Source organism: Heteronotia binoei, chromosome 5, assembly GCF_032191835.1.
Source record: "Heteronotia binoei isolate CCM8104 ecotype False Entrance Well chromosome 5, APGP_CSIRO_Hbin_v1, whole genome shotgun sequence".
Taxonomy (NCBI): Eukaryota; Metazoa; Chordata; class Lepidosauria; order Squamata; family Gekkonidae; genus Heteronotia; species Heteronotia binoei.
In genome coordinates this window covers 12,527,122-12,553,489 of record NC_083227.1, presented here as the reverse complement: position 1 = coordinate 12,553,489, position 26,368 = coordinate 12,527,122, and the positions used below count along the sequence as shown (strand labels likewise).

General features: G+C 47.5%; 2 protein-coding genes across 8 annotated transcripts in view; one reads left to right on the top strand and one right to left on the bottom strand.

The window, feature by feature from the left end:
- LOC132570939 (zinc finger protein 585B-like) overlaps window positions 1-24,207 on the bottom strand; it is a 73,710-nt gene extending 49,503 nt beyond the window's left edge. Inside the window, exons 1-3 of the mRNA XM_060237574.1 lie at window positions 24,010-24,207; window positions 23,800-23,910; window positions 21,724-21,862 (exon numbers count right to left, since the gene is read on the bottom strand). Coding sequence (XP_060093557.1) covers window positions 21,724-21,862; window positions 23,800-23,910; window positions 24,010-24,207 — 448 coding nt within the window. The remainder of the gene's footprint in view (window positions 1-21,723; window positions 21,863-23,799; window positions 23,911-24,009) is intronic.
- LOC132571063 (zinc finger protein 883-like) overlaps window positions 1-26,368 on the top strand; it is a 661,721-nt gene that overhangs the window by 464,459 nt on the left and 170,894 nt on the right. The window lies entirely within an intron of this gene.

Genomic DNA, 26,368 nt, shown 5'->3' with positions numbered 1-26,368 from the left:
TCGACTGCTCAGCAATTTCATTGAATGCCCACGAGTTCTTGTATTGCGAGAAAGGGAGAAAAGGACTTCTTTCTCTTCTTTCTCCATCCCATGCATAATCTTGTCAACCTCTATCATGTCACCCCGCAGTCCACGTTTCTCCAAGCTAAAGAGCCCCAAGCGTTTTAACCTTGCTTCATAGGGAGTACATCAGTTCCCCTGGAGAAAACTGCCCCAATCGGAGGTGAGACTCTCTTGCATTGTTTCCCATCTCAACCCCCCAAACTAGCCTTTCCCAGGATCCACCTCCGTCCAGGAATTTTCTATCCTGGAGTTAGCAACCCTGGGACAACCATGGACAAAAAAAAAGGATCCCAGCCTTCCTCTCTTTCAAGATCTCAAACCTTCTCCCCTCTCATGCCTTACTTCCTAAGGAGACCTTCCAGGAATCCGGCTGGAAGGCTTTTTACCTGCTGTTGTTTCTCTGAAGCCCTTCCTCCTCTTTCCCCATTCAGAACACCCCCCTCCCCCCTTAAGGAGCCTTTCCTCTTTCCCACTCCTCCCCCCCTTTTTTTGCTCGGCCTCTCTAGCAAATGGCTCTGTGGGTTTAACCCTTTCAGGGCTGCAGACAAATAAGCAATGTCCCGCTTGACGCACGAGAAGCCGTCAACGCCGCCCTATGCAGTTCGGTGGGGCTGCTCTAGAGTAACTCTTGAACAGGGGTGGGTGTTTCCCGGGGTATCCGGAGCTGCTTAGTCATCTCAGAAAAAGGGAGGCCGAAGGGTGGGGTCCCAGCTCCTTATCCCTGAGCCACGACTCTTCCCTCATTGACAATTCCCATTAAAAGTAATAACTCCAGAAGGGAAAACCTGTTCGCTTGTTGAAGCGCGAACAAACCGGAGCTTTGGATCCGTTTTTTAGAATAATAGAATTGGAAGGGACTTCTAGGGTCATCTAGTCCAACCCCCTGCACAATGCTGCAGGAAACTCACAAACACCTCCCCCCTAAATTTACAGGATTTTCATCCCTGTCAGATGGCCATCTCTCTCTCTCTCTCTCTCTCTCTCTCTCTCTCTCTCTCGGATTGATTTCGCGAACGAAGATTTAAGAAGGGTGCAATAGTCCACGTCTGCTGCAGACTCGCAGGTGGCTGACAAGACCAATGCGGGACAGGCAGATCCGGCCACAGTGGCTGCAGGGAAAAGTCTGATTTGGGGTTGGTGCTGTAGCAGTGCAATGACCATCTAGCCTCTGGTTAAAAGCCTCCAAGGAAGGAGAGCCCAATTTCATAGAATCCTAGAGTCAGAAGGGATCTCCAGGGTCATCTAGTCCAACCCCCTGCACAATGCAGGAAACTCACAAACACCTCTCCCCAAATTCACAGGATCTTCATCCCTGTCAGATGGCCATCTAGCTTCTGTTTAAAAACCTCCAAGGAAGGAGAGCCCACCACCTCCCGAGGAACCCTGTTCCACTGAGGAATCACTCTTAACGTTCAGGAAGTTCTTCCTGATGCTGAGTTGGAAACTCTTTTGATTTCATTTCAACCCACTGGTTCTGGTCTGACCTTCTGGGACCACAGAAAATAATTCCACCCCATCCTCTATAGGACAGCCCTTCAAGAACTTGGAGGACACTTCCGCACTGGATCCATTCCAGTCCGGCTTTAGGCCAGGTCACGGGACGGAGACAGTTCTGGTCGCTCTCATAGATGACCTTATGCGACATCTGGATCAGGGCGGCTCTGCGGTGCTGTTATGATTAGATCTGTCAGCTGCTTTTGACACGGTTGACCATCAGCTACTGACTAGCCGCCTCGCTGATGTGGGGATTCGGGGATCTGCCTTACAGTGGCTGACCTTTCTCCAAGATCGGGGACAAAGGGTGGTGATAGGGGAGGAAGCATCCCAGAGGCATTCTCTTAGTTGTGGGGTGCCGCAGGGAGCGGTCCTATCCCCGATGCTATTTAACATCTATATGCGCCCCCTTGCCCAGATTGTCAGGAGGTACGGACTGGGTTGCCATCAATATGCGGATGACACCCAGCTCTATCCATTGATGGGTGGCCAGTCTGACTGTACCCCGGAAAATCTAGACCTGGCGTTACAAGCTGTGGCTTCTTGGCTCAGGCTGAGTCGGCTGAAATTGAATCCGACGAAGACGGAGGTTCTCTACCTGGGTCGGGGCGGTCCGGGGAGAGAGATCCAACTGCCGGCTCTTGACGGGGCACCACTGATACCGGTCCCTAAGGTCAAGAGCTTAGGCGTGCTTCTTGAGTCCTCCCTTACAATGGAGGCTCAGGTGGCAGCCACTGTTAGATCTGCCTTCTTTCATCTTTGGCAAGCACAGCAGCAGGCTCCTCACCTGGAGCGCAACGACTTAGCGACGGTAATCCATGCTACGGTCACCTCAAGAATAGATCACTGTAATGCTTTCTACATGGGGCTACCCTTGACGCTAACCCGGAGACTACAACTAGTGCAGAACACTGCGGCACGGATGTTAATGGGGCTGCCGCAACGGGAGCACATTCAGCCAGTGCTGAGAGAGCTGCACTGGTTGCCTGTTGTGTTCCGAGTTCGCTTCAAGGTGTTGGTATTAACCTTTAAAGCCCTCTATGGTCAGGGACCTGCCTATCTACGGGACCGCCTTTCCCCATATATCCCCCAGAGAGCACTGCGATCAGGGACAAAAAATCTGTTGTCTGTCCCTGGCCCAAAAGAAGCCAGGCTATGTATAACGAGATCCAGGGCTTTTTCGGTGGCAGCACCAGAACTTTGGAACACCCTCCCAGAAGCTATAAGGGCCCTGCGGGATTTGTCTGCGTTCCGCAGGGCCTGTAAGACCGAATTGTTCAAACAGGCTTTTGTGGTTTGATCGAAAAAAGGCTGCCACCGGACATCCTACAGAATGCTGGCGATCTTGGTCGAGAAGTCAATACCACCTATACTGGACTGAAATAGCGCTATAGAATGGTTTTAAAGTTAATATATGTAAATTATGGTTTTATATGTTTTATTGGATTGTTTTTATAATGTTGTAAGCCGTCCTGAGTCCGCTTGCGGAGAGGGTGGGATATAAATGGGAAGTAATAAATAAATAAATAAACTTGAAGATGGTGATCATATCACCTCTCAGCTGCCTCCTCTCCAGGCTAAACATCCCCAGCTCCTTCAACCTTTCCTCACAGGACGTGGTCTCCAGACCCCTCACCATCTTTGTCGCCCTCCTCTGGACCCGTTCCAGCTTGTCTATATCCTTCTTAAAATGTGGTGCCCAAAACTGAACACAATACTCCAGGTGAGGTCTTACCAAAGCACATCCAGATTATCACAAAACAAAAGGCATACTTTGTGAAATCTTTTAAGAGGCTATGAGACACGCTGATTTCTGCTGCGCGGCAGATCCTAGCAGAGGAAGTCTGCTCAGCTCTAAAGGTGCCACAAACCCCTTTTCCAAAGGGGGGGCTTCTAATTCCCCTTCTGCTGCTAGTCTTTATGGTGCCCCTCGCCTCTCAAGAGACCCCCCCCCCAAAAAAAAACCCAACAGAATTACAAATCCTGGGGCAGTGGTCCCCCACCTTTTTGGCACCAGAGACCAGTTTCAGTTTTGTGGACATCTGAGACTGCATTGAGCTGATCATGGAATCTCTGGCAATGGGCTTTCCCAGAATTCAACACCACTCCCAGCTCGGGTGGAATGGGGGCCTTTCCTTGCTCTCTTGTCAGTTCGAGGTCCTTCTGGGTTCTCCTCCTCCATCTCTTCCCCCTTTTCTCTGGTTAGCTCTCACTGTGCAAATTTGCTTTTAGTCACTCAGCTAGGAAAAGAGGCTTCTCTCTGGGGGGGAAGAAGAGACACAGACAGTAACATCAAGGATATAAAAGAATGAAGTTATAGAGAGAAAATATAAAATTAACCAGATCGGCCATATTTAAGGAAAACCTTTATAAAATGGCGTACCCATGGTATACTACACCAGAGAAGAAGTTGATAATTTTTTATGGCCCGGGAATGATGTTATAAATATCCATATGGCCCTTGACAGAAAAAAGGTTCCCCACCCGTTTGGATGCAGACAAAGACATACAATGCATGACAAAAAGGTCAATTTCTTGACAAAAACGATGTTTTTTTTTTTTTAAGGGGAGTTGTATATATTTATTTAAAAACAATTTAAAAAAAAAGCAATTATGAAGGCAGAATGCTAGCAGGGAGCTATCCAGTGTTTTCCACCGAGTGTCTAATGTATGATTATTTGCCCACCAGACAGAAGTCTTGGGTACGCGTTCAGTGCAAGGAGCTTCTGGTTTTCAGGGAACAAGTTTGCACACTTAAGGCCGAGGTGGCTGACCTGCAGAAGCGAAGACCGGCACATGGAGAAGACTCTCAAGGACTTGCTAGATGTTCCCATTCTGAAAATGGCAGCCCTGCCTCTGTCAGGGGTTGAGAGGCAACAGGGTAGCATGCTGAGGATAAGGGGAATGTACCCTCAGAAGGGGCCTCTTCTTCAGTTGGCGAATGGGTATTCTTTTGCACAAAGAAACCATCCCTGGGTGGGGGGTGGGGGTGGGATGGCGATTTGATCCTTAGGACTGTCATCTGCTTCCTTTTTCCTCTCTCTTGCTTCTGCATCGCAGCTTGCTTTGCAAGGCTTGCTCAATTGCACAGGAGCTAGGGCAAAACTTGTTTTCTCCATTGGCTGAGGCTTCTCCCTTGGGGAGCCTTGCTTTGCCAGGCTCTCTCAATTGCACAGTAGAGTTACTGAGCCAAGCCTCTCTTCCTTCTATTGGGTGAGGCTCCTCCCCCTCCTGGTCCCTTGGGGAAGGAAGGAAAGAGCCAGAGCTTCCTTTGCCCAGTTCCCTGGATCCCATGGGAAATACAAAGAAAGCATCTTTAAGACCAGTAAGTGCTAACGTTTTAAGTTTTTAAAAATATATATTTGTGTTCTTCTGTGGGATAGAGAAGGTAGAGAAAGAAATACTTTTGCACGAAGAAACCATCCCTGGGTGGGGGTGGGGGGTAGTTGGTGATTTGATCCTTAGGGCTGTCATCTGCTTCCTTCTTGCTCTCTCTTGCTTCCTTCTGCATCTCAGCTTGCTTGGCCAGGCTTGCTCAATCGCACAGGAGCTACAGAGCAAAGCCTCTGTTTTCTCCATTGGCTGAGGCTCCTCCCTTGGGGAGGAAGGGGAAGAGGGATAGCTTCTGCTTTGCCAGGCTTTCTCCAAATCCAAATACCTTCATTGAAATAAAAATAAAAAATACAGCACGACAAATTTACAGTGCTCCAATCGTCTTATGTCAATTTGTCATGTATAAAAACCAGTCAAACATCAAGAAGTGGGGCTAGTCTTTTGCTCCCTGATTGTTATGGCAGCCGAAAGGTACTTTGGAACTGGGCTTGTGATATGGGAACGTTGGTCAGATAGCAGAAAGAAAACTATCTTTGCCTCAGATAATCCATCAAGGTTAGACAGGATAGGTTTGATTATACAGTCCCGCACTTTCCCATAGAAATCATAGTGAAATAAGACACGGGTGACCGTTTTGAGGTGCCTTCCATTACATGAGCAGAATCTTTCCTGATAAGGGCTGCTGGCAAACCTCCCAGACAGTACTGCTGAGGGTAAGACGTTGAGTCTTGCTAACATAAAGGAGCGGCGTAACTGGGGTGACATAAGCTGAGAAAGATAGGCAGCAGGCAGCCCATGATCTGGAAAGATACCAAATGCAAGAGAGGAACAAGTTTTATGTTCAGAGGAACAAAGGGACTGTTTCTCAGTGTCTAAAATCCTCTTTTTCAGGATTCTGAATGTGCCAAGCTCGCTCAGTCACACAGAGTAATGTGAAAAGGTAGAGCTGGAAAAAAGAGCCACATAGGCATTCACGTTAAATCAACCTCAAATCCTTAGAAATGCAATTATTTATATAACAAATTATTCATAGAAAATACAGTGTAACACAAAGCGCAAAGGAAAAACTACTCCCGAAACAACCAGTCCTATATTGATGTCCTGACAGTTTGCTCCTTGAAATTAGAGTCAGGAAGTAGTGTGCAATGCCGTGAACACAGAGTCCAATGCTCCAATTCTTCTCTGTTAGCCAATATCTGGATGGAATACGGCAAGGCAGTAGGACGCAACAGGGATGTGCTAAATGCCGTTTCACATGAGGCTTCAACGAGCCAGAGTTGGAAGTGATGGCATTACGTATCTCTATTCTCAGAGGGTACAGCGCAAGGAAAATGGGACATCGATGTTTCAATAAAATAAATCATTTACTCTAATAGTAAAGTCAGCCTACTTGGTCGCCAACTTTCTGCCTCACATATTTTCCTTTAGTGAATAATATTCTTGTATTCGTTACACAAGACCACTTGATAATAGGGGCTTGATAATAGGGGATAATGGGGGAGGGGGGAAGGAAGAAAGATTTGCTAGCCTGGAGATGTGATGGGCTAAAGGGCATCCAAAGAGCTCCCAGACCAACTACATTTGAACCCAGATCCACCCAGACCTAACCTAACACTCTGGCTCTTGAACTTATCTGATCCACATCATGAAAGAGAACAAATGGGATCGGGTTTATTGATGAAGATTAGTCATGGTCAAAGGTGTTGAGTTCAAACTAAGTGACTGAAGGAGAATTGTGTTTTTTAAAGAAATGTATACACCATTGAAAAAAAAAGACATGCCGCACTAACCTTTGGCACATTTTTTTTTTAATTTTACAAACTTTATTGTATATGCATCATTAAGTACAGCTCCAACATATAATAAAATGCACAAAGATAAAGTAAGCAGTCATTCGTAAAGAATGACAAAGTAACATTTAAATTACACCATGAAGACATATTTAAATGATGCATTTAAGACATCAAATTTACCTTCTGAGAAAAAAGTGTTAAGGTTAATACATATCAATGCAGCGCTGATGAAATGGTACAACCGTAGCCCTGAAGAAAAATAAAAAGGTGACTATTTTGCCAATAACTTTGATCTCGAAACAAGCTACCTTTTACATGAAACCTTATCTGTTGTTTTATCAAGGACAAAGTACTCCCAGCACTTGCACAACCAGCTCGTAAGCTGGACAAGAGGGGACTTCTTTTAGTATTCTAAATCCAGTATAATGATAAATTTCATCTAGAACCCAATTCCAAAGTGATGAAACAACAGTTCTGGCAGTTATTGGCTATCTCCCTCCTCCCCCTTTGGCTGAGCTGCCTATTGCACTGATTCACAGAGAAAGGAAATCTTCCTTCGATTGGCTGAGAGAGGCAGCTGGAGGGAGACAGCCAGAGAAAGGCATCTCTTGATTGGTCGAGGACTCCCCCCTATCCTCCTCTGAGACAGAACTCATTGGAGCAAGTCCTTCTGATGGGAAATTCCTGGAGATTCTGTGGTGGAATTGAGGAGGGCATAGGATTTAGGGATTCAGAGTGGGGTCTGCCAGATACAAGTTCTTGCTGTGGGAGCTGACTGGGTCATTTTGGACCACTCACAGACTTTCAGCCTAACTCGCTTCATAGGGTTGTGAGAGGTGAATGATGTAAGCTGTTTCCCACCCCGCTGCTGATAAAGAAAGCCTATGTACGGGCTGCAGGGAGTGGGGAGGCAATGAAAGCTGAAGTCAGGAGGCAGATAATGGGAAAGAAATAGGGTTGCCAGTTCCAGGTTAGGAAATTCCAGATTTAAGGGGTGGGGCCTGGAGAATGGGATTTGAGAAGGGGTGGGACCTGAAACGGGTACAATGTCATTTCCTCCTGAGGAGCCACTGTTGCCAATCTCCAGGTGAGGGGTGGAGATCACTCAGAATTACAACTGCTCTCCAGATGACAGAGATCAGCTCCCCTTGAGGTGGGGGGTGGGGTGGGGAGAGTGAATGCCTTCACTGGGATGGGTGGGAAGACAGCAAGGGAAGGCACTTGCCCACAGCCTTCTTCTAGAGCCCGTTGTATTTTTCTTCACAATGGGCCTTACTCCTAGTACAAATAATTTCTTTAATGAACTATGACCCCCTCCTTGGTTGAATTTTCTTGACTCTAATTCATGAAGGAACACTAAATCTTGAGTTGTCGCTTGGGCGGGAAAGCATGGTTTCCCTTTAACACCATGTGACATAGTGGGATGCATTTGAGCGCTTCAACCATGTCTGAAGCTCCATCCATAGTCCGAGTGTTTTAACATTTCTTCCTGGTTAAGCTTTCTCTGTAGATTCAAGCTTTCTGAGAGTCTATACAGTGGCCATGCTTTATACCAGAGGTTCCCAAACTTATTTGGCCTAACGCCCCCTTTTCAGGAAAAAAAAATTACTCAGCGCCCCTCCCCTGGAAAACTACTTTCAAGAAGTGGACTAAAAGATGCAGTGACATATTTCCACGCAGGGTAAACAAAGATGTTGTAAAGAAGACACTTTGAAGCTTGAAATTCTAAAATTATTTTATAAAATCAACCATAGTAACATTTGCATACACAGAGAATTTTTGAAATGTCTTTATAATTATTATTTCGCCTTCCACGCAAGTGGGATCAGGGCAGGCAACAGCAGTTGAAATATAGTATACAATGCATCACTTCTGTCACACAACAAAACCAATGAAGATAAAATATGCACGTAGCAGTAAACGGGAAAAGCAACAGGCGGTCTGAATTCAATTCACCAATTAGTTCTGGCTTGCAAAATGTTGTGGTCAGTTAAGTCCTACTTCTCAGTCTTCCTCATTCACTTCTCTTCGAATAGATTCAGTTCCAACAAACCGGCAGCACTGCAGTCTCCAACTTGAAAAGATATACACACAAAAATTAAGATAACAAAGGATAATATTAAAATAAAAATAGGGTATAATGGAGAATTGATCCGTGGGTATCTGGGGCTCTGGGAGGGCTGTTTTTTGAGGTAGATGCACCAAATGTTCAGCCAATGTGTGACACAAAGTGTTGGACTGGATGGGCCATTGGCCTGATCCAACATGGCTTCTCTTATGTTCTTACGTGACACAGAGTGTTGGACTGGATGGGCCATTGGCCTGATCCAACAGGGCATCTCTTATGTTCTTATGTGACACAGAGTGTTGGACTGGATGGGCCATTGGCCTGATCCAACAGGGCTTCTCTTATGTTCTTCTGTGACACAGAATGTTGGACTGGATGGGCCATTGGCCTGATCCAACAGGGCTTCTCTTATGTTCTTCTGTGACACAGAGTGTTGGACTGGATGGGCCATTGGCCTGATCCAACAGGGCATCTCTTATGTTCTTATGTGACACAGAGTGTTGGGCTGGATGGGCCACTGCCTGATCCAACATGGCTTCTCTTATGTTCTTATAGCATCCAGTGCCACTACTCAAAACACCAAGTTTCAAAACAGTCAGACCAGGGGGTCCATTTCTATGAGCTCCCAAAGAAGGAGCCCCTATCCTTGTTTCAAATGGAAGGAAGGCATTTAAACAACGTGCAGTCACTTTAAATGTGACTGCCAGAACTCCCTTCAGAGTTCAATTGTGCTAGTCACAACCTTGCTCCTAGCTGCACCCTAAGGTCTCCTGGCTTTACCCCCAAAATCTCCAGATATTTCTTGAGTTAGACTTGGGAACCCTACCCCCCATATTAATAGTTGGGGAAAAGCCACCTTTGCAATTTCTTTAATTTTGAAATCATTACTTACCATCAGCAGTGCAGAGATTAGAGTAGTATTTGAAGCAGCAGCTGTTTATCTTTGTTTATCTCATTCAGCTCCATGGGAAGTAAGGTAAAAATGTGGGACACATGAAGTAACGAATGAAACAGCCAGCCAGCAGTGGGCTCCTGGCTTCAGGCAATTCAGGAAACACTTAACTGCTTCCGGAATGGCATGAAAGAATAAGGAAGTTTCTTTGAAGAGGCTTTACTACTATGTAGAGGCTTCTTCGATGTAATGCTAGTTGGTCATTGCTTAGTTTTTTAATGACTGTGTCACAGCTACAGGATTGGGTTGGGAGGGCAGACTAGACTGCCATGGTGCTCCATCCACAAGTCATAGAAGCCTCTTGTCAAGAAATTGAGCGTTTCATCAACCATGTGTGCGTTTGTCTGCATCATTACCTGGAAAATGACAATACCCAAGTTCTAAGTGTTTGTGTGGGTCGCTATCAGCTTATGTAAGCCTAGAGACCATGTTCTTAATGGCAGACACTTGTAAAATAGTAAATACCTGTGAACTGTCAATTCCAACTGACAAGAGGCCATCTAGTTTGACAGGTATTTGACAGGAGAAGATCTAGATGGGCCCAACTAAATTGGTTGTTTTGTACCAATGATCGGTTGCACAATTCTAGCACTTTGACAGCCAGTCAGGGATATACAGTAAGTGGATTAGTAAAATATCAAAACTCAAGAAGAGGAGCAGAAGATCAGTGGTGGCACTAGAGGTTCTGCCGGCCTAGGCATGCCTCCCTGGTGCACTCCTAAAGGGGGGAATACTCTTCGCACACCAGTGATGACATCATCACACCAGCCAGCAAGCAAGCCAAGAGCCCCAGGTGGTGCACACAAGTGCTGCCGCACCACCACTTTTTCTTCACAGGCCAAACGTTGTCTGTACTTGTCAGAGGCTTCAAAGGAAGCCTCCGAAGAGTGCCCCGTCTTACTGCTGTTGAAAGTGGCTGAACGGGCGGCACCTCCCCATTGCACGCATCAGCTCTGACTAGCGCAATGGGAAAGTGCTGCCTCCCAGCCGCTTTCAATCTGAAAGCAGCAAGTAGCGGTAAAATGGGTCTCTCTTTGGAGGCTTCCAGAACTCCCTTCAGAATTCAATTGTGCTAGTCACAACCTCTGACAAGCACAGGCAACATTTGCCCTGCGAAGAAAAGTGGCGGCGGCACAGAAGCACTGCCCAGGGCTCTCAACTTGCCTGCTGACTGGTGAGATCGTGCCACATGGGAAGGGGGAGTAAGAGGGCGCCCAGCAGCAACCCCTGGCAGGGTGGCACCATAGGCAGCCACCTACCCTGCCTACTCCCACGCACTGCCCCTGCAGAAGACACTCTTGTGAGCCTCCAGCTCACACATTTTTGTCTTAGCTCAGGAAAAATGGCCCCCAAGCACAATAATTTATGCAGTAGCTTATAACTTTAATGCCAGCAGCTCACAACTTTGATACCAGTAGCTCACAAAGTAGAATTTTTTATCACAAGACTCTGCAGCTTAGAGGGAACACTGGTTGGAACTCTTTAGTGAAGTTTGTGCAATTGCCTCAGTGCTTCCACTGTCCTGACTTGAACAGTATTGCTGAGAGAGAAACTGCAAGCAACCTTGAGAAGCTGCTAATTGTAGCAAGTATTGGCTAGGATAGCTAGTAAGGTTTTTTTGTTTCTGTGTTTCTTGTTTGTCTGTACACCTCTTTTTTTTTATTCTGTCTTATAAATAAACTACATCCTTACATTTTAAGTGAAAGGAGTTCTGGTCCTCATTACTAGTCTAATTGGGTGAATTTGCACTAAGCAGCAGACAAAAAGGAACCCTCTATTTTTGTTAATGGGAATTTTTCTCTAAATTAGAAATTCTGGATACCTCCCAGAAACATGTGTTTTGACACCTACCACCCTCTTCTCTTCTATTCTTCCTTTATGCTTCCACCGCCCCCCCCCCAGTTGCACCCAAGGCTACTACCGCCCCCCTCTGGGTTGTTCCAGTGCCCCCCAGGGGGCAATATCGCCCACTTTGGGAAACACTGCTTTATAAGATCAGCGGTTGACTTTTAGATGTGAAATAAGAGAAAAACTTTTTTAACGGGCTAAGCAGTTACCTTGTTTCTCCACAGTGTGTGTTCTTTGGTGCTTTTGAAGATGGCTACGCTGAATGAATTGTTTTCCACACTCAAAGCATTTGAAAGGTTTCTCCCCTGTGTGGGTTCTCTGATGCGCTTGAAGACTGCCACTATATTTGAAACTTTTCTCACATTCTGAACATTCAAAAGGTTTCTCCCCTGTGTGAGTTCTGAAATGCCTGTGAAGATTGCTATTCCAACTGAATCTTTTTCCACACTCTGAGCATTCAAAAGGTTTCTCTCCTGTGTGGGTTCTTTGGTGCTGTCGAAGATCGCCACTGAGCCTGAATCTTTTTCTGCATTCTAAACATTCAAAAGGGTTTTCCCCTGTATGGATTCTCTGATGCTGTTGAAGATGGGCACTCAACCTGAATCTCTTTCCACACTCATAGCATTCAAAAGGTTTCTCCCCTGTGTGTGTTCTTTGATGGAGTTGAAGACTGCCAAGCTGACTGAATCTGTTTCCACAGTCTGAGCATTCAAAAGGTTTTTCCCCTGTGTGTGTTCTTCGATGCTGTAAAAGATAGCTACTCTGACTGAATCTTTTCCCACACACATAGCATTCAAAAGGTTTTTCCCCTGTGTGAATTCTTTGATGTTCTTGAAGACGGATACTCCGAGAGAATCGCTTTCCACACTCTGAACATACAAAAGGTTTCTCCCCTGTGTGGGTTCTGTGGTGCAGTTGAAGACTGCCAGTCTGACTGAATCTCTTTCCACACTCCAAACATTCAAAAGGTTTCTCCCCTGTGTGGGTTCTGTGGTGCAGTTGAAGACTGCCAATCTGACTGAATCTCTTTCCACACTCTGAACATTCAAAAGGTTTCTCCTCTGTGTGGGTTCTGTGGTGCAGTTGAAGACTGCTAGTCCTACTGAATCTCTTTCCACACTCTGAGCATTCAAATGGTTTCTCTTCTGTGTGGGTTCTGTGATGCTTTTGAAGATCGCCACTGAAACTGAATCTTTTCCCACATTCTGAGCATTCAAAAGGTTTCTCCTCTGTGTGGATTCTCTGATGCTTTTGAAGATCACCACTGAACCTGAATCTTTTTCCACACTCTGAGCATTCAAAAAGTTTCTCTCCTGTGTGGGTTCTTTGGTGCTGTTGAAGAGTGTCTGCCTGACTGAATCTCCTTGCACACTCTGACCATTCAAAGGGTTTCTTCTCTTCGTGGGTTCTTTGATTTTGAAGATTCCCCCTCTCACTGAATCCTTTCCCACACTCTAAGCATTCAAAAGATTTCTCATCTCTCGGTATTCTTTGGTGCACAAGGAGCCCTGATTTATTTCCACACTGAATGGATTTTGTTGCCTTCATTATCCTGTCCTTTGGGAAATGTACATTACGTTGTCTTCCATCTTGCTTCTCAACCATACAGCTGCCTTTCTTTCTCTTAGGTCTGCCTTCATTCCTGACTTCTTCTTTCACGTTTTCATTTCTGATTTGATCTGGCAACTGTTGATCAAGTTCCTCACCCTCCTCAGTTCTCTGTTCATCCTGTGCTGTAAAAAATACAGAGGTCCCATTTACACCTGGAAGGACAGGTAAGGTCCAAAGGCATGAATTGGAATGTAGGAGGAAAGGACTGACGGCTTCTCCAGATTCCCCAATCTTAACCACCATCCCCCCACCTTTCCCCAAAATATCTAGTATTTCAGGATACTTCATCCCCTGAAGGACCAAGGTGATTTTTCCTCAGAAGAAGCTCTTAACCCTCCAAATTCCTCCCTCCTTACCCAGTGGGCAGTATGACTGTACCAAACCAAATGTTGCTCAGAAGTAGAGATGTAAAATTTCCAGAAATTTTGAAGCTTGGAAAAAAACCCTCCAGATTTTTTTCAGGAAAAAAGCTGGAAATTTTCGAAAAAATTGGAAAAAAAAAAGCTACATTAGCACTTCTTTTTTCTTTTCCAGAATGAAAGTCATTCTGTTACTTTAGGAACATAAAACATGACTATGGACAATTTTACTTGGCATGAAATTATCACAACTGGCATGTTAAAATATAGTGTATCCAAATAATTATTGCAAACAGAATTTACTTTTAAAATATTTATTTGTAATTGTAACAAATGGAGCAACAATCTCCTGAACTTTTTACTAGTTTATGTGGGACAAAAAAACCTCCACAAAACAATTTTTAAAAATCCAGAAGTAACAATTATTCATATTTCCTCTCCACAGTATTAAATAAAAATAAAAAAACTCATTCTCATGAAAAGAATTGAAGAGGGGAGAAGTGTACAGAAGAGAGTGTAGGACTAAGTTCCAATGAATGGGCATGACCTAGGACTTGCTTGTCCTCAGTGCACAGAAATTAGAATAATCGGATACCGTACATATTTTTTAGAAATGATTTGGAAAATATTTGAACACCTTGACTTAAAATATTTTTATTCATCATGTTAAAATAAAACGTTCCATAATCATTTTTTGTCTTTTTTCTTCTTTTCAATTTTTCCAATTTTTTGAAAAAAAAAAAAGGGAAAAAACTGATTCCCCCCCCGAATTTTTCCGGGCCTTCACATCTCTACTCAGAATTGAATCAAACATCCCCCAGGGCTATTCCTTGCCAATTCCCTTGACATTACCACAAAAGGCACTCTACTCACTGTCAGCCAGTTCATCCGGGAAGGAAACATGCTCTTTGGATCCTCTTGAGAAACTCTCCACCCTTTCTTTGGATGTGAGGCCATTGCCTTTCTCTACTGAAGTAACTCTTATACTTCTGTCTTCTTTCACAGAGAGAGGAAGAGAGAAAGTGATCATTCTTACATGGGGAAGTAAAGAAATTCACGAGTAAAAATTGCTCTGGAAGGATGGAACCCTGCTCAAGATCACAGCCCTACAATCTCAACCTTTGTTCCCTCTAAGCTGAATTAGTGTGATCTAGCTCATAGCTTTTTAGCCTCTGGTTCACACATTTTTGTCTTGGCTCAGGAAAAATGGCCAACTAATTTATGCGATAGGTCACAACTTTAATGACAGTAGCTCATGAAGTAGAATTTTTGCTCACAAGACTCCACAGCTTAGAGGGAGTACTGATTCCAACCAGGCTTTTTTTGTAGCAGGAACTCCTTTGCATATTAGGCCACGCCCCCCTGATGTAGCCAATCCTCTAAGAGCTTACAAGGCTCTTCTTACAGGGCCTACTGTAAGCTCTTGAAGGATTGGCTACATCAGGGAGGTGTAGCCAAATATGCAAATAAGTTCTTGCGACAAAACAAGCCCTGATCCCAACAAGTTTAAGAAGGATATATCTGTGAGGCAAGGCATACTAGTTCATGTGATTATTATGCGGCCTGGTCTGACTAACAGGTGTTTATGATTTTACTCTCCCTGAAGCTAACATCCTTATTTTTTTCTAGGCCAGATTCAAAAGACTGTGGTAATTGCTTAACCATGAGAACCAATATCCAGTTATGTAACCAGGATGGAAGGGGTTGGGAGGGTGCTGCCATCCTCCGGAAGATTCCCTCAGGGAGGACCCTTGATTGGGTCATTTGGACCACCTGACCCTAAAGAAGGGGAAAGTATAATACCAGAGGGAAGCCATGGGAATTTATGCTAGTGGGCTTTGATATTTTCTTGCTTCACCATGATGAATAGTTTTATATAGAACAATATAGGTTACGGCTATTTTTTCTGTAGCTGTGCTGTAGAAATGGCACTGTTTGGCAATGTCTTGTTTTATACTCTTCATAAACCTTTATATTCCTTTAAAAGGCTCATGAGAACATAAGAGAAGCCAAAGGCCCATCCAGTCCAACACTGTGTCACAAAGTGGCAAAAAAAAAACCACAGGTGCCATCAGGAGGTCCACCAGTAGGGCCAGGACACTAGAAGCCCTCCCATTGTTGCCCCTCCCAAGCACCAAGAATACAGAGCATCACTTGCCCCAGACAGAGAGTTCCAACAAGACGCTGTGGCTAATAGCCACTGAGGGACCTCTGCTCCATATGTAGATCCAATCCCCTCTTGAAGCTGGCTATACTTGTAGCCGCTACCACTTCCTGTGGCAGTGAATTTCAAGTGTCAATCACACTTTACTTCTGTGCAGTTTCCCCACCACTAAACTTGGCCCTGCTCAAGTACAAAGAGTAGTGACCAGGGGGGACCGAGACGTGAGTTCCTGACAGGTTCGTTTCCAGATCATAGACCGTGGATATTTGGAATCCCTTTGAGGGGGAAGCGTGTGTTGTAAAGGCTGGGAATAGAGAAATGAGAACGTGGCCCCTCCCAAGGTCTTTCTGAGGACCTCTCGTCCCTTTTGCCTCAAGCCAGGACATCTTCTCTACCTTGAACATAAGAGAAGCCATATTGGATGTAATGTAATGTAATGTAATGTAAAATTTTATTTATATCCCGCCCTCCCCGCCGAAGCAGGCTCAGGGCGGCTAACAGCATTTCAGGTAAACAATAGTAATAAAAACATTAAATTCACATTAAAATTCACATTAAAATCAGTCAATAATCAATAATTATTTAAAACATTCCTAAGTCAACATTGGCGGTAAACGTTACTAATCTGGCGGTAAACATTAATTCAGTTATTGGTGAACGCCTGTTTGAAGAGGGCGGATCAAACCAATGGCCCATCCAGCCCAACACTCTGTGTCACACGGTGGCCAAGAAACCCAAGTGCCATCAGGAGGTCCACCAGTGGGACCAGGACACTAGAAGCCCTCCCACTGTTGCCCCTCCCAAGCACCAAGAATATAGAGCATCACTCACCCCAGACAGAGAGATCCAACAATACACTGTGGCTAATAGCCACTGCTGGTCCTCTGCTTCATATATTTATCCAATCCCCTCTTGAGGCTGGCTATGCTTTTAGCCGCCACCTCCTCCTGTGGCAGTGAATTCCACGTGTTAATCACCCTTTGGGTGAAGAAGTACTTCCTTTTATCCGTTTTAACCTGGCTGCTCAGCAATTTCATTGAATGCCCACGAGTTCTTGCATTGTGTGAAAGGGAGAAAAGTACTTCTTTCTCTACTTTCTCCATCCCATGCATAACCTTGTAAACCTCTCTCACGTCACCCCACAGTCGATGTTTCTCCAAGCTTTGGGTGATGGCCACAACACTGGCCTCAACAGCCCCTGGGCCAGTACACAGACACGAACACCACAGGAAGTTGCCTTCTACTAAATCAGATCCTTGGTTCACTGAAGTTCCTATTGTCTCTCAGCCTGGGAGCAGCTCTCCAGGGTCTCAGGCAGAGGTCTTTCACATCAACCTCTTACCTGTTCCCTTTAAGAGAGCCAGTTAAGGAGAGCCAGTTTGATGCAGTGGTAAGTGCCCAGACTCTTATCTGGGAGAACCGGGTTTGATTCCCCACTCCTCCACTTGCACCTGCTGGAATGGCCTTGGGTCAGCCATAGCTCTGGCAGAGGTTGTCCTTGAAGGGGCAGCTGCTGTGAGAGCCCTCTCAGCCCCACCCACCTCACAGGGTGTCTGTTGTGGGGGAGGAAGGGAAAGGAGATTGTAGGCCGCTCTGAGCCTCTGTCCTTGAAATGGCAGCTGTTGTGAGAGCCCTCTTAGCCCTACCCACCTCACAGGGTGTCTGTTGTGGGGGAAGAAGGGAAAAGAGATTGTAGGCTACTCTGAGACTTTGTCCTTGAAAGGGCAGCTGCTGTGAGAGCCCTCTCCAACCCCACCCACCTCACAGGGTGTCTGTTGTTGGGGAAGGATAAAGGAGATTGTAAGCCGCTCTGAGTCTCTGATTCAGAGAGAAGGGTGGAGTATAAATCTGCAGTCTTCTTCTTCTTCCTCCTCTTCCCACTAGTTTGCTAGGCAGTCCTGGGACACCAGCTGGAGGCCCAGTCCCATATTGGACCCTCATCAGGGTCACAGAATGGGGCTGTGGTTGATTCCAGAGCAGGCAGGAGTTCCCTTTCTCTATGCACCCTTTTTACTCGACCAACCAAAAAAAAAAAAGTGAGCTTTTTGTGTCCCCCTCCAATATTAAAATGACCAGGAACAGGTTAGATTCATACATTTGGTGAGCCAGTTTGGTGTAGTGGTTAAGTGCGCGGACGCTTATCTGGGAGAACTGGGTTTGATTCCCCACTCCTCCACTTGCAGCTGCTGGAATGGCCTTGGGTCAGCCATAGCTTTTGCAGAGCTGTCCTTGAAAGGGCAGTTTGTGTCAGAGCTCTCTCAGCCCCACCCACATCACAGGGTGTCTGTTGTTGGGGGGGGAAGGGAAAAGAGATTGTAGGCCACTCTGAGCCTCTGTCCTTGAAAGGGCAGCTGCTGTGAGAGCCCTCTCCAGCCCCACCCACCTCACAGAGTGTCTGTTGTGGGGGAGGAAGGGAAAGGAGATTGTAGGCCGCTCTGAGCCTCTGTCCTTGAAAGGGCAGCTGCTGTGAGAGCCCTCTCCAGCCCCACCCACCTCACAGAGTGTCTGTTGTGGGGGAGGAAGGGAAAGGAGATTGTAGGCCGCTCTGAGCCTCTGTCCTTGAAAGGGCAGCTGCTGTGAGAGCCCTCTTCAGCCCCACCCACCTCCCAGGGTGTCTGTTGTGGGGGAGGAAGGGAAAGGAGATTGTGAGCTGCTCTGAGCCTCTGTCCTTGAAAGGGCAGCTGTTGTGAAAGCCCTCTCAGCCCCACCCACCTCACAGGTTGTCTGTTGTGGGGAAAGGAGATAAAGGAGATTGTAAGCCGCTCTGAGTCTCTGATTCAGAGAGAAGGGTGGGGTATGAATCTACAATTCTTCTTCTTAACTGGAGATGCTGCCAGGGATTGAACCTGGGACCTTCTGCATGCCAAGCAGATGTTCTGCCAGTGAGCCACAGCCTCCCTAAGTAGCCCAAGTAGCGGAACAGGCCTCCAAAACGCTGCATTGCTACTCAATATTCAGATCTTTGACTTATCACAATGGCAGCAATTCACACCTATGAAAGATCCTTACCCAGAAAGGCCACGTTCTCATAGTTCTCCAGCATAACTTCCATGTACAGAGCTCTTTGCCCCAGATCCAGCAGGGCCCACTCTGCCTCAGTGAAAGAGACGGACACCTCCTCAAAGGAAAAGGGACCCTGAAGGAAACAAAAGGTTCTCTTGTCAAGGATCACGACAGGCAGAGATTGTATACTGGAAGGGCGTAGACTGGGAAGGGATGGTGTAGATAAAGGGAATGGAGCTCCGAGGATCTCACAGCCCCAGACACCTTGCTGTAACTGCAGGAGCAAAAGCCCCCCTGAGAAAGGAGGAGGGACCCAAATTGTCCCCTGCTCATCCCTCCTACCTGGACTGGGGGTGCAGCAGCCGTTTCCACACCTCTGAAAAGACGACGGCTCAGCAGCATCTCTTCAATGCCTGTTACTGAGACAAAGAAGAAGATATTGGATTTATACCCCATCCTACACTCCGAATCTCAGAGCGGCTCACAATCTCCTTTATCTTCCTCCCCCCACAACAGACACCCTGTGAAATAGGTGGCACTGAGAGATCTCTTACAGAAGGTGCCCTTTCAAGGACAGAGGTTCAGAGCGGCCTACAATCTCCTTTCTCTTCCTCCCCCACAACAGACACCCTGTGAGGTGGGTGGGGCTGAGAGGGCTCTCACAGCAGCTGCCCTTTCAAGGACAGAGGCTCAGAGTGGCTTACAATCTCCTTTCCCTTCCTCCCCCACAACGGACACCCTGTGAGGTGGGTGGGGCTGAGAGAGCTCTCACAACGGCTGCCCTTTCAAGGACAGAGGCTCAGAGCGGCCTACAATCTCCTTTCCCTTCCTCCCCAACAACAGACACCCTGTGAGGTGGGTGGGGCTGGAGATGGCTCTCACAGCAGCTGCCCTTTCAAGGACAGAGGCTCAGAGCGGCCTACAATCTCCTTTCCCTTCCTCCCCCACAACAGACACCCTGTGAGGTGAGTGGGGCTGAGAGGGCTCTCCCAGCAGCTGCCCTTTCAAGGACAGAGGCTCAGAGCAGCCTACTATCTTCTTTACCTTCCTCCCCCACAACAGACATCCTGTGAGGTGGATGGGACTGAGAGGGCTCTCACAGCAGCTGCCCTTTCAAAGACAGAGGCTCAGAGCAGCCTACAATCTCCTTTCCCTTCCTCCCCCACAACAGATACCCTATGAGGTGGGTGGAGCTGGAGAGGGCTCTCACAGCAGCTGCCCTTTCAAGGACAGAGGCTCAGAGCGGCTTACAGTCTCCTTTCCCTTCCTCCCCCACAACAGACACTCTGTGAGGTGGGTGGCACTGAGAGAGCTCTTACAGAAGGTGCCCTTTCAAGGACAGCTCTGCCAGAGCTAATGGCTGACCCAAGGCCATTCCAGCAGGTGTAAGCGGAGGAGTGGGGAATCAAACCCGGTTCTCCCAGATAAGAGTCCACACACTTAACCATGACCCCAAACTGGCTCTGGAAAGAAGGAAGAAGGGGGTTTGCTTTTTTGTTCTCTGCTTCACAGACCCCTTTTTCCCAGGGTTGTGAAACCTTGCCCTGCCAACCCTCAACAAAAATTTTAACCGCTTTTCACTAAATTCTGGGAGAGGCAGAAGGGAAGCACCAAGCACCTAGGAGCCTCAGGGGTTCTAAATGCTGCCAACATAGTCTAGACTTCTGTAAGACTAATGTCTGGCCAGGGGGTGGGGGGAACAGAGGAATTCAAATGAGGTCACATGGCACGTCAGCGTCACATTCGGCCCCATTGTGATCTGAGCACATCTGGAGACTCGAGGGTTATATGAACGAGTTTTCAGAGTGTCTCTCAGTATGCTAACTTCACAATCGGGTTTTCAACGAGACGCAACATCAACAGGACACCACTTCTGCCCCGAGCCCCTCCGAAATCTCCCGGGGGGGCCCAGCCACAGCTAGCCATCTTTACTCAAGCATCCTGCTCCACACAGAAGCCTAGCAGAAGCCCCTGTAAGCGCAGCCACAGAAGCCAAATTTCTCCATGGGAACCGAGTTGTGCTGCCCCAGGAGGTGGAAGAACTCTTTATTCACCAGGCTGAATACTCACACTCTCTCTCATGCTCTCTCTCTCTCTCTCTCTCTCTCACACACACACACACACTCACTCTCTTGCACACGCACATGCACATGTAGACCTATGAAGCTGCCTTCTACTCAGTCCATCAAAGTCAGTATTGTCTACTCAGACTGGCAGCTGCTCTCCAAGGTCTCAAGCTGAGAAGAAGATGAAGATATTGGATTTATATCTCGCCCTCCACTCCGAATCTCAGAGTGGCTCACAATCTCCTTTATCTTCCTCCCCCACAACAGACACCCTGTGAGGTGGGTGGGGCTGAGAGAGCTCTCACAGCAGCTGCCCTTTCACGGACAACTCCTGCGAGAGCTATGGCTGACCCAAGGCCACTGCAGCAGCTGCAAGTGGAGTGGGGAATCAAACCCGGTTCTCCCAGATAAGAGTCTGCACATTTAACCACTACACCAAATTGAGGTTTTTCACGCCTACTTGTCTGGACCTTTTAAGTTGGAGATGCCAGGGATTGAACCTGGGACCTTCTGCTTACCAAGCAGATGCTCTACCACTGAGCCACTGTTCCTCCCCAAGATAGACCTTACCTGTTTTGATCCACATTGAGTTCCTCTTATGGAAGGAAGGTGAGATATTATTAAATTCATGGGAGGAATTCATGGATTTGTCCAATCCCTTTTAAGAAACGTCAGGGTTAGTGGACACTGAGCAATGTTCCCTCTAAGCTGCGGAGCCTTGTGAATTCTCCTTTGTGAGCTACTGGCATTGAAGCAAAGAGCTCCTGCGTAAATTAGTTTGCTCTGGGGTCATTTTTCCTGAGCGAGGACAAAAACGTGTGAGCCAGAGGCTAAAAAATGGTGAGCTAGCTCACACGAGCTCAGCTTAGCGGGAACGCTGATACTGAGTGCTGCAAATAAACTGTGTGTCATCTGAAGAAGTGTTTAATTTTTTTCCCTGACCCTCAACTCTCTACCCATCAAACTCACAGTGTGCCCCAGTCGCAGTTAGGCATGTTGAGTCCTCGTTTTCGGCACGCTCCTGGGCCTGCGCCCTCTGCCCTTGCTCTGAGGAAGCTCCTCCCGTCTCAGCAAATGTAGCTTCTTTCTCCTCGGATGATGCCAACATCTGAAACAGGAGCCAGGGAGAGGGGTAAAAGGTGCCGTCATGACCCAGACAGGGGTGCCACCTGACGCTGCCACCTCACTGGATTCATGGTCCCTTGGAAAGGCCCAGAGTCTCCTCCCAAGCCCAACAAAAAAACCCGCCTCTTTTAGCCGAGAAACACTGGCGTGATGACCAGGCAGAGAACATTAAAAAGATAAAGGTTTATTAATACAGGGAGGGGTATTTAAACAAGGCAAGGTGCTTAACAGATATACGTGTATAAAGGAAAATAAACCCTAATGCAGCCAGTTTGGTGTAGTGGTTAAGTGTGCGGACTCTTATCTGGGAGAACTGGGTTTGATTCCCCACTCCTCCACTTGCAGCTGCTAGCATGGCCTTGGGTCAGCCATAGCTCTGGCAGGGGTTGTCCTTGAAAGGGCAGCTTCTGGGAGAGCCCTCTCCAGCCCCACCCACCTCACAGGGTGTCTGTTGTGGGGGAGGAAGGTAAAGGAGATTGTGAGCCGCTCTGAGACTCTTCGGAGTGGAGGGCGGGATATAAATCCAATATCTTCTTCTTCTTCTTCTCCCTGTACTTCCCCTAGCCCAGGGGTGGGGAACAGTGGCTCTCCAGATGTTTTTTTTTGCCGCCAACTCCCATCAGCCCCAGCCAGTATGGCCAATGGCTGGGACTGATGGGAGTTGTAGGCAAAAAAAACATCTGGAGAGCCACTGTTCCCCACCCCTGCCCTAGCCTGTTAGTCGTCAGGGCTCACAGCCCCTTTTCTCAGGCCGACTGCCTGCCTCTACCTTCCGAGTGAGGGATCCATCTCTCAGCCACAGACCATCCTCTCAGCCTGACCTGTGAGAGAAAAGAACACAGTTCCACAGCCCACAAAGTTTATGTATCCATCCCCTCACACAATCCCTGGACACGGATGGGTTAAAGCAGGCACCAGGCGTTGTGAGGATTGTAGGCTGCGACTGCTTTCTACTCCCACACTGGTCACTAGGCCTAGGCCTCCCTAGGCCCTGTCTCCCAGTCCTGCATGGATCTTGACAGGTGCAATGGGAATGACACCAAGGAATGGATCCTGCCCCACTCCCAGACTCTGCACCCTTCCATCAGCAGACCTGGTGAACTATCTGGAGGGAGAAGGAATTCCCTAGTAGAAGAGGCTGCTGAAGAAGGTCGTCAATGTCCCCCTCGGATGATTAACACTGGGGCAGAGATCTGTTAGGGAACATTTAGGAATTGGACAAAGAAGACCGTAGATTTATATCCTGTCTTTTCTGAATCAGAGTCTCAGAGCGGCTTACAATCTCCTTTGTTGCGCACAATCTCTTTTTGGTGTAGGGGTTTGGTGTTGTGGTTATGTGCGCGGATTCTTATCTGGGAGAACCAGGTTTGATTCCCCGCTTCTCCACTTGCAGCTGCTGGAATGGCCTTGGGTCAGCCAGAGCTTTGGTAGGAGTTGTCCTTGAAAGGGCAGCTGCTGTGAGACCCGTCTCAGCCCCACCCACCTCACAAAGTGTCTGTTGTGGAGGGGGGGGGAGGTAAAGGAGATTGTGAGCTGCTCTGAGACTCTGAGATTCAGAGTATAGGGTGGGATATAAATCCAATATCGCAGGGGTGGCCAACGGTAGCTCTCCAGATGTTTTTTGCCTACAACTCCCCTTAGCCCCAGCCATTGGCCACGCTGGCTGGGGCTGATGGGAGTTGTAGCCAAAAAAAAAAAATCTGGAGAGCTACTGCTGGCCACCCCTGCGATATCATATTCTTCTTCTCCTTTATCTTCTTCCCCCACAACAGACACCCTGAGACCTCTCACATAAGCTGCCCTAAGGCCATTCCAGCAGCTGCAAGTGGAAGAGTGGGGAATCAGACCGGGTTCTCCCAGATAAAGAGTCTGCACACTTAACCACTACACCAAACTGGCTCAAACCTCCCCTTCCCTCACCTGTCCTCCCTGCCTCTTTTCCTCTGCTTGACTCAAGAGGAAGCTTTCAGCCAGGGCCACCGCCTGGGAACTGGTCTCCAGCCCACATCCTCTGATCCAATACTCCGTTTCCTGGGGCAGGAGAATCAGGAACCGCTCCAGGATCTGCTTCTTGGTGTGCCTCTCTGGCTTCAGCCACTGGCTGCAAAGCCCATAAAGCCGGCTGCAAACGTCTTGGGGACCATCGGCCTCACGGTAGCAGAACTGCCAGAAGCTTTGACAATGAACATCTGAGACTGCAGTGAGCTGATTGCGGATCTCTGGCAACGGGCTTTCGCAGAATACAAAGTCACTCCCAGCTCGGGTGGGACGGGGGCCTTTCCTTGCTCTCTTGTCAGCTCCAGGACCTTCTGGGTTCTGCTCTTCCATCTCTTCCCCCCTTTTTTTCCTGGTCAGCTTTTACTGTGTAAATTTGCCTTTAAGTCACTTGGCTAAGAAAAGAGGCTTCTTCCTGGGGGGAGGGAGAGACATAGCCAGTAACATCAGTGATATAAAAGAATGGAGATATAACACAATGAACATCACAAGCCTTCACATTCATAGAATTATAGAATCAGAGAGTTGGAAGGGACCTCCAGGGTCATCGAGTCCAACCCCCTGCACAATGCAGGAAACTCACAAACACCTCCCCCTAAATTCAATCCTTGGCATCTCCAACTAAAAAGGGTCCAGGCAAACAGGTGCGAAAAACCTCAGCTTGAGACCCTGGAGAGCTGCTGCCAGTCTGAGTAGACAATACTGACTTTGATGGACTGAGGGTCTGATTCCGTAGAAGGCAGCTTCATATGTTCGTATATGTTCATATGAGGCACAGAAACACTTCCTCTGGTCACCTGATGAGAAGAAGATATTGGATTTATATCCCACCCTCCACTCCAAATCTCAGAGCGGCTCACAATCTCCTTTTCCTTCCTCCCCCACAACAGACACCCTGTGAGGTGGGTGGGGCTGGAGAGGGCTTTCACAGCAGCTGCCCTTTCAAGGACAGAGGCTCAGAGCGGCCTACCATCTCCTTTCCCTTCCTCCTCAACAGACACGCTGTGAGGTGGGTGGGGCTGGAGAGGGCTCTCACAGCAGCTGCCCTTTCAAGGACAGAGACTCAGAGCGGCCTACAATCCCCTTTCCCTTCCTCCCCCAAAACAGACACCCTGTGAGGTGGGTGGGGCTGAGAGGACTCTCTCAGCAGCTGCCCTTTCAAGGACAGAGGCTCAGAGCAGCCTACAATCTCCTTTCCCTTCCTCCTCCACAACAGACACCCCGTGAGGTGGGTGGGGCTGAGAGGACTCTCACAGCAGCTGCCCTTTCAAGGACAGAGGCTCAGAGCGGCTCACAATCTCCTTTCCCTTCCTCCCCCACAACAGACACCCCATGAGGTAGGTGGGGCTGAGGGGACTCTCACAGCAGCTGCCCTTTCAAGGACAACCTCTGCCAGAGCTATGGCTGACCCAAGGCCATTCCAGCAGGTGCAAGTGGAGGAGTGGGGAATCGAACCCGGTTCTCCCAGATAAGAGCCCGCACACTTCACCACTGCACCAAACTGGAGTAGTGGACCTACTACTCTGTGGGAATTGCTCTGGCTTCTACCCTTGCTCAGCTTTGCCAGGATATTAGTCCTTAAAGCTAATAGTACGAGGACATTAGAAGGCTCCAGGGCTTTCTTCTTCCAAGAGGACCCAACCCAAGTAAACAGTATCCCTTGGAAATTCTTCACCCTTGAAAAAGCGGGGTATAAATAAGAAGACTTTTACCCAGAGAAGAATCACAGTCTTCTACTAACCCCGTATTTGAACTCACTGTGACAGAAGAACCATTTCCCAGAGTCCAGCCTCTTTTGGGAACAGGAGGAGCTTGGATTTAGACCCTGCCCTTCGCTACCCAAAGGCGTCTCAGAGCGGTTTACAAATCTCCTTTCCCTTCCTCTCCCCACAACGGACACCCTGGTCTACGTTCCTACATTTAACCTTTTTTGTACTCTTTCACACATATTGTGTGGCTCTCGAAGCCCCTACTGCTGGCCAGTTTGGAGAAGGCGTTTCTCTCTTTAAATCACTGCTCCAAGCCAAGCTAGCCGGCACTTTGGATAATACAGTTAAAGTTTCTTTCTTTCTTTCTTTCTTTCTTTCTTTCTTTCTTTCTTTCTTTCTTTCTTTCTTTCTTTCTTTCTTTCTTTCTTTCTTTCTCTTTCTTTCTTTCTTTCTTTCTTTCTCCCTCCCCTCCTTCCATCTATCTATTTTCCTTCCTTCCATCCATCCATCCGTCTTGCAGCTCTCAAACATCTAACATTTATTCTATGTGGCTCTTACATTAAACAAGTTTGGCCACCCCTGGTCTGCATTCCTACATTTAACCTTTCTTGTACTGAAAGACATTATCACCCAACCATACACACACAAACACACAAGCTGCCTTCTTTCTACCTCTCCCTCCCAGCTTCCATCTATCCATCTATCTAGCTATATCCAGAGCCAGTTTGGTGTAGTGGTTAAGCGTGCAGACTCTTATCTGGGAGAACCGGGTTTGATTCCCCACT